This window comes from Trachurus japonicus, chromosome 10 (assembly GCF_045865225.1).
Source record: "Trachurus japonicus isolate A0001 chromosome 10, Traja_1.0".
NCBI classification, from domain to species: Eukaryota; Metazoa; Chordata; class Actinopteri; order Carangiformes; family Carangidae; genus Trachurus; species Trachurus japonicus.
Window position 1 is genome coordinate 10,907,355 of NC_140916.1, and position 6,584 is coordinate 10,913,938.

At 44.5% G+C, this 6,584-nt stretch overlaps 1 protein-coding gene across 1 annotated transcript; it reads left to right on the forward strand.

Annotated features, from left to right (window-relative positions):
- The first annotated feature begins 5,109 nt into the window (after positions 1 to 5,109).
- Positions 5,110 to 6,072, forward strand: neurog1 (neurogenin 1). The gene has a single exon (XM_085788703.1). It carries the CDS (start codon positions 5,238 to 5,240, stop codon positions 5,856 to 5,858), a length of 621 nt encoding a protein of 206 aa, XP_085644829.1. The 5' UTR covers positions 5,110 to 5,237; the 3' UTR covers positions 5,859 to 6,072.
- The last annotated feature ends 512 nt before the right edge of the window (positions 6,073 to 6,584 follow it).

A 6,584-nucleotide genomic window follows, 5' to 3' on the forward strand; every position in this document is an offset into this window, starting at 1 on the left:
ATCAGTGACCGGCAACAAGAGCTGTTCTCAGCACAAAACATGATTGTATGTATTTTTCTTTTTCTTATTCTTATTATTCATTAATCATACTCTATTATAAATACTGCTTTCTTTTTGCTGCTATTGCTATTTACTATTTATTATCTGTGCTATACATTTCTTTGCTGTTGTCTGCTGCTGCAACCTTGTAAATTTCCCCACTGTGGGACAAATAAAGGATTATCTTATCTTATCTTCAGACTGATCCCTGCAGAGCAGCAGCAGGAACTGATATTAGATCTGTGAATGATGCACTGATGTGTTGTGCAGAAGCAGAACCACCTAAAGTCTCTATACATCCTACAACCTGTGATTAAACAGTTCATGCTCAGACCCAGATCCTCCTAGAACCAGGATCTGTAGAAGATGGACGCCTCTGCTCTGCAACACCTGACGTTGCTGCAGCTTCAGACAAACAAGAAGGATTTCCCCCAAAACCATAGAAGCGACAGACGCAGACGGCTCGTCCACACACACACACACACACACACACTTCAGTCCATGTAATGTAAATCTAAATTGTGCCACCCACGTGCCCGTCATGATCTCAGCCAATAAAATCACAGCTGTAAACTGTTTCCCTTCACTTTAACTGCAGCCTGACAAGCTGTGTTATCACTTTGAAGTGATGGAGGTTGTAAAGAGAAACCTGCCTCCACCTTCTTCTGTTTCTGCGGCTGCTGCTCTTAGGGTTTAAACTGCTTCTCCTCCCACACACTCACACCGGGACAGGGACTCTGTGTGTGGTTCATGTGATTGTGACAAAGCAGCTTCATAAAAACTCATTTAACCTGAAGAAGACCATGAGATATGGTTGAGAGTTGCAGAAAAAGTTCTTACAGCTTCTCACATCTGGATGTTTTATCTTGATGTGTGGAAATATACACGTCTGCAGAAACATCTCTTACTGAAAGAAAACACACAAATTCAACATGCGCATCTAATTTTTTTGCACATGTGAAGTTTAACATGTTAAAATCACATTATAATAGTGCCGAATACATGTGTTGATACATGGAAACATCTGGTTTTGGAGCATTTTTGTGGTGAAGCCTGTTGAAACCACATGAATTTCAAATGTGCAGCACATGCCAGACAACAACACCTGTTGTAAATGTAAAGATGAAACATGTTGAACCATGTGACGCGTGATCAAATGCAGGAAACACATGTGGGCCAATCATGGGATTACAGGAGAGACGTCATGTGATCGTTCTGCAACACATTATCTTTCATATGAACTCGTGAAACGAGCTTGTTGTGGGTTTGATGAAGTGACAGACGCAACACAACAATAACAACAACAGTTTCACACAGGCAGCAGCAGGTGACTGAGGCGTTCAGGGTCTTTACTGGTTACTGGTACCCAAATCCAGACTCAATGAACTCATCAGACTCTGAAGGTTCTGCTTCAGACCATGTACTGCTGTCTGCAGCCTGGACCCTGGCTGGTGTCCTGTAGCGCCTCCTGTAGGACGATGGAGGATCCTGAATGTTTGTCAACTATTCTGAAGTTGATAACAAAGATTTTTTGATTTAATCTAATTGATTAAGTTTTATTTTCATATATTTTTAGAGATTCATTTAACCTGGATACAACTTGTTGCTCATCTTCCTTTAAGTCTTCTTTCCTTTCTTTCTTATTCTCCTGATTGGAAAACAAATCATTCCTCTGAGGCTTTTCCTTCGCTCTTATCTATATTTATCTTCCTTTAATCCCTGTTTTAATAAACTTATATCTAATTTAAGTAATAAAATGCTGCTAATGTGTGAAATCAAACATTGTGGAACAGTTTCATGTCTCCTGATGCTGCAGCATTGACCCTGCAGACGTGTGTTTCGCTCTAACCTCGGTATAAATGTAGAAAAACAGGGCTTGTATTTGTATCTGGGTGTGTTTTTTCTTCTTCTTTTTCTTTTTCTTTTTCTTTAAAGTGAGCTTTATCCTCTTTGGGCTGAAATAGGATTTAGGATTTGCAGACTTGTTGTTGGGGGCCTCACAGAGGCTTGTGCCGGCCCTGCAGCCGGGGCAGAGATGATTTGTGTGCAGCCTGGGTTTGGTTTTGTTCCTGCTGAGGCCCATTTGAATAAGAATGATGCCAATAGAGTGGCTGAGGCAGAAAGAAAGCTGCACAAAAGGCCAGAGGAGCTGAATTTGGACGAGGGACAAATCAGGAGAGGAGTGAAAAGAAGTGCAGGGCGGACGGCCACAATGGAACAATTCACCTTATAATCGCTTTGATATATTATACATGCCTGAAGACTCTAAACATTGTGTAATTATTTATAAATGACTGTCCCCCCCCTCTCCTGCAGCAGAAAGACTCTGCAGGTCTCTGCTTCTTCTCCGCTGAGCTGCAAACTGAATAAATGGAATAATTAATGGAAAATTGTATGCCTGTCTCATAAAGATGTCTTTAAAAAACACTTAAAGAAAATTGGCCTGTGTGCGCTCACGCTGGACGGGTTTACTGCTGCCCGAGGAGATGAAAAGACAAACAAAAAGCCAGACTTCATAAAGTGAAACTGTTGAAGCTGAAATTGTTCACGTCGGATAAAAATGACCCGCATCGCTCCGTCTGCAGACTCCAAAGACCAGGGTCACTTTTAATGGGTTTGTCGGATCGTCGGGGTTTGTTGATGGTGGTTTTCGCCTCTGGATCTGGTCTCAACTGGTTCACACCTTATTTATCTTAAAGAGAAACACGTCTGCGATGTTTCACACTGCGGAGAACCTCAGGGCTCTACTGTGGGACCGCTTTTATTCTGAAACTACACACAACCACATTGACGTTTAGAGACACTGAGGTCATGTGTGTAAATCTTTGCAGCAGAATCCAACAATCTCAGAAAGTTTAGATACTCTCCAACCAAACTTTAGTGAGACCAGGAAGAGCTGTAACTTTTTAAATATTTATGTCTGTATCTTTTAAACCAGCACATTCAACATGTAACACAAACTAGTTTCACGTGTCTAAACAGTGTAGTTGTCGTCTCTACATCTGGTTTAGTCTCAAACCCAAGGAGGGAAATGTTGTTGTAACATACACGGGGGTGTATTATGACATCATTATATAAGGATCGTAAGGACAAACCCTTGGTATTGATGCTTTTTAATTCAACACTTAAAGGTGCTGTATGTAAATTTTCTTCGCTGTGACTACAGAGCCGTGATCAGCATGAACTCTTTGTGAGTTCAGCATCAAACATCAGTCCTTTACTCACACAGAAACAATTTGAATATCTGTGTATTATTGTTAAAACTAACCCAGACTCTTACAGCCATGAGCTGGTTTACCTTTTAGTTTATACCATTAGCACCTACAACCAGCAAGACAAACAAAATGCATTTTGTTAATATGTGTTTTATATCTGTGTGCATCACAGGCTCCTTCTTTCTCACAGGTGAATAAAGACTAAAGTTGGCAGGTGCCTAATCAGGTTTTACGTCCATGTCTATGTCTCCACTATTTTAGAGAAACACTTAATCAATTTGAATGTTCTTTTATCATATATAACTCTCTACATCATTACATCATAGTGTGGTGGCAGGTGTGAAACTGAAATGTGTTTTCTTTTATTTCAACGTGTTTTTTTTTTGTTGATGTTTATTAGTGTTTAATTAAATCAGTTGAATTTATGAATTTATTCAAAATGGCCAAAGTGTGTGAATGTAGAAATGCAGAGTATATACTTCTCCAGTTATTGTTATGAACAATTAATGTCCAGAAACATAACTGAAGACATGTCCTCGTGTCCTCATGTGTTTTCATTGAGACTTTTTCTTTGTCTTTTTGATGGAATTTCTCTTTTATGCAGAGGATGTGATCATCTCAGCAGATTACAATTAGAATAAAACAATTTAAGATCATGAATGAATGAATTAAATTTTATTATTGTGTCACGCATACAACCGTATATGCCCAAGACACCGAGAAAAATCACATGAACCAGGACCAGATCAGAAAAAGAAGAAAACAAAAGGGCGAAAATACAATGAAGATCCTCAGGAGAAATCAAATCATCTTCACAATTGGAGTCAAAAACCATTATAGAATAATAAGCTTCAAAGTAGTTGATAGGAGATTACTTGAGGAGTGTCTGATATGTTGAGAAATTCAGTTGTGCATTTTAAAAGTCTTTTATTTTTCCCTTTTAATGATAGATATATTAATCTGTAATTACTTAGTTAACGAATTAAAATCATAATATCTCCACTTTATTGGTTCAAAACAGGATTTCTGAATAGCAACAGCTGTAAGATACAGATGTTTCTTCTATAAACCTGAGCCTCCATCACTCCTTTCGAGACTTTCAGAATAAAGGTCTTTGGTTTTCTGCGTGATGCAGGTTCACCTGTGGAGATGAGAGGTTTTCTGTTGACAGAGGGAGAAACTGCTCTTTGTGTTTCGTCTCTTGTTGCTGTGACTGAAGTGAAGGATGTGAGTTCTTCTCCCGCTGATCGTTTCTCTTCTTTCTCTCTGTGTTTGTGATGTTACCGGAGGATGGATGGATGTGTGTGTGTATGTGTGTGTGTGGATGAATGAATGAATGGATGGAGGGATGGGTGGAAGGATGGGTGAATCCTCCGGAGCGTGTCTCCGCCCGGCAGGGGAGGAGGAGGGGAGGGAGGAGGGAGGAGGGGGGGTCTCCTCCTGACTCTTCTTTCTTCATTCTTTCTCTTTTTTATGTTTTTGGTTTTAACTCTGAATGTGGGTTTGGTCTTTTCTGTCTCTCAGGGAGGGAGGTGAGGGAGAGAGGGAGGGGGGAGGAGGGTGCGGGTCCGTGCGTGTCGCTCGCGTGGCCGGCCGCCGGCTCTGATTGGCTGGCCGTGATTACCGGCACGCTTCCCTGTGCGGGGCGAGCAAACACCGCAGGCGTCATTATGTTAATGAGCAGCTCCCGCGGCACGGGGCAGACCTGCCGCAGCATTCATCCTCCTCATCCTGAGCTCTGCTGCCGGGGGGGGTCACAGGGGGGGACAGGAGCAGGGGGCCGGTCATTGTCCGACCACCGTATATAAGCGGGCTGAGGCCGGTCGTGTGCCAGGCTCACCGGCTCGCACGAGCTGATCCCAGAGCAGAAAGAACCACAGAGGCGCGTGCCGATACCCCCGTGAACCACAACACCTTGTTGGTCCAGTTGGATCCGTCAGAAACTTCATCTCTCTCTCCAGACAACCCGCCTCCTGCTCCGCTATGGACCCCGTCTACTCCGACATCGACAGCAACAGCTGCGACTTCTTCCCTCACACCGACGACGAGGACTCGGCCGGCAGCCTGAGCTCCGCCTCGCCGCTCTGCGCGCCGCGCTCCCCGCAGCCCGAGCAGCAGCAGCAGCAGAAGAAGCGGCGCCGCGGTCGCGGCCGCAGCGACGGCACCGTGCAGGTGGTGAAGAAAACCCGGCGCCTGAAGGCCAACGACCGGGAGAGGAACCGCATGCACAACCTGAACGACGCGCTGGACGAGCTGCGCGGCGTGCTGCCCGCCTTCCCGGACGAGACCAAACTCACCAAGATCGAGACTCTGCGCTTTGCGCACAACTACATCTGGGCGCTGTCAGAGACCATCCGCATCGCCGACCTGCAGGGCGGGAAGCCCGGCGACGCTCCTCTGCTGCTGAGCGCCGCCGCGCGCCTCGGCGAAGCCCCGAGTCCCGGCAGCGACGCCTGCTCCTGGAGCTGCAGCGGCTCCTCGTCCTCCTCCTCCCCGGCCTACAGCGCCTCCAGCCCGGGCAGCCCCGGCGCGCCGGAGGACTGCGGCTACCTGCAGCAGGACGCGCTGTTCGCCTTCCGCAGCCTCGTGCCAGGCATCTACTGAGGAGGGTCCGGCCCCGCGCGCACTCACAGACCACAGCAATGTAGAGACAAGACGGGACAGAGGACAGGGGACAGGGGACAGCCCGCTGGAATAAGACTGAGAATCACTGTTTGCCTTATGAGCTCATTTATCTTCCTCCTCACACATGTCTCTGCTGACGGATTCTAAATGAGAATAACTTAATTTCTTCTTTATTTAGTTCTTTATTGTTATTATTATTATTGTTATTATTATTATTATTATTTCGTGTATTTCTTCCAAAAACCTTTGCACTTTTCCCCCGCCCTCCCTCAGCAGTCTGCAGGGTTTTTTTTACAGTCAGTTTTTTTTTCTATCTCGGGGGTGAAAAGTCAATTTTACAATTTGTAGAGTGATAAAGCAGAAAAGAGCGTGAAAATCGAGTTTCAACGCTCTGACAATAGAGTGAATGGAGCTGCCCTCATTCATTATGTATTCTGCCCCCACCACACACACTCCCCCCAACACACACACACACTGACACACACTGACACTGCCACCATCTCTGTTAGATTATTGTTGTTTTTATTTATTCGACTCGTTTCGTTTTGCTCTCATGAAATTTGTATTTTGTACATAAAGAGATTTTATTCTATTTACTTGGAGCTTTGCCGCCACTTTTCTACAAAATAAAAGTTATAACGTTTCTATGAAAATGAATCTGTGCCTCATCTCCTCTGTGTGTGTGTGTGTGTGTGTGTGTGTGTG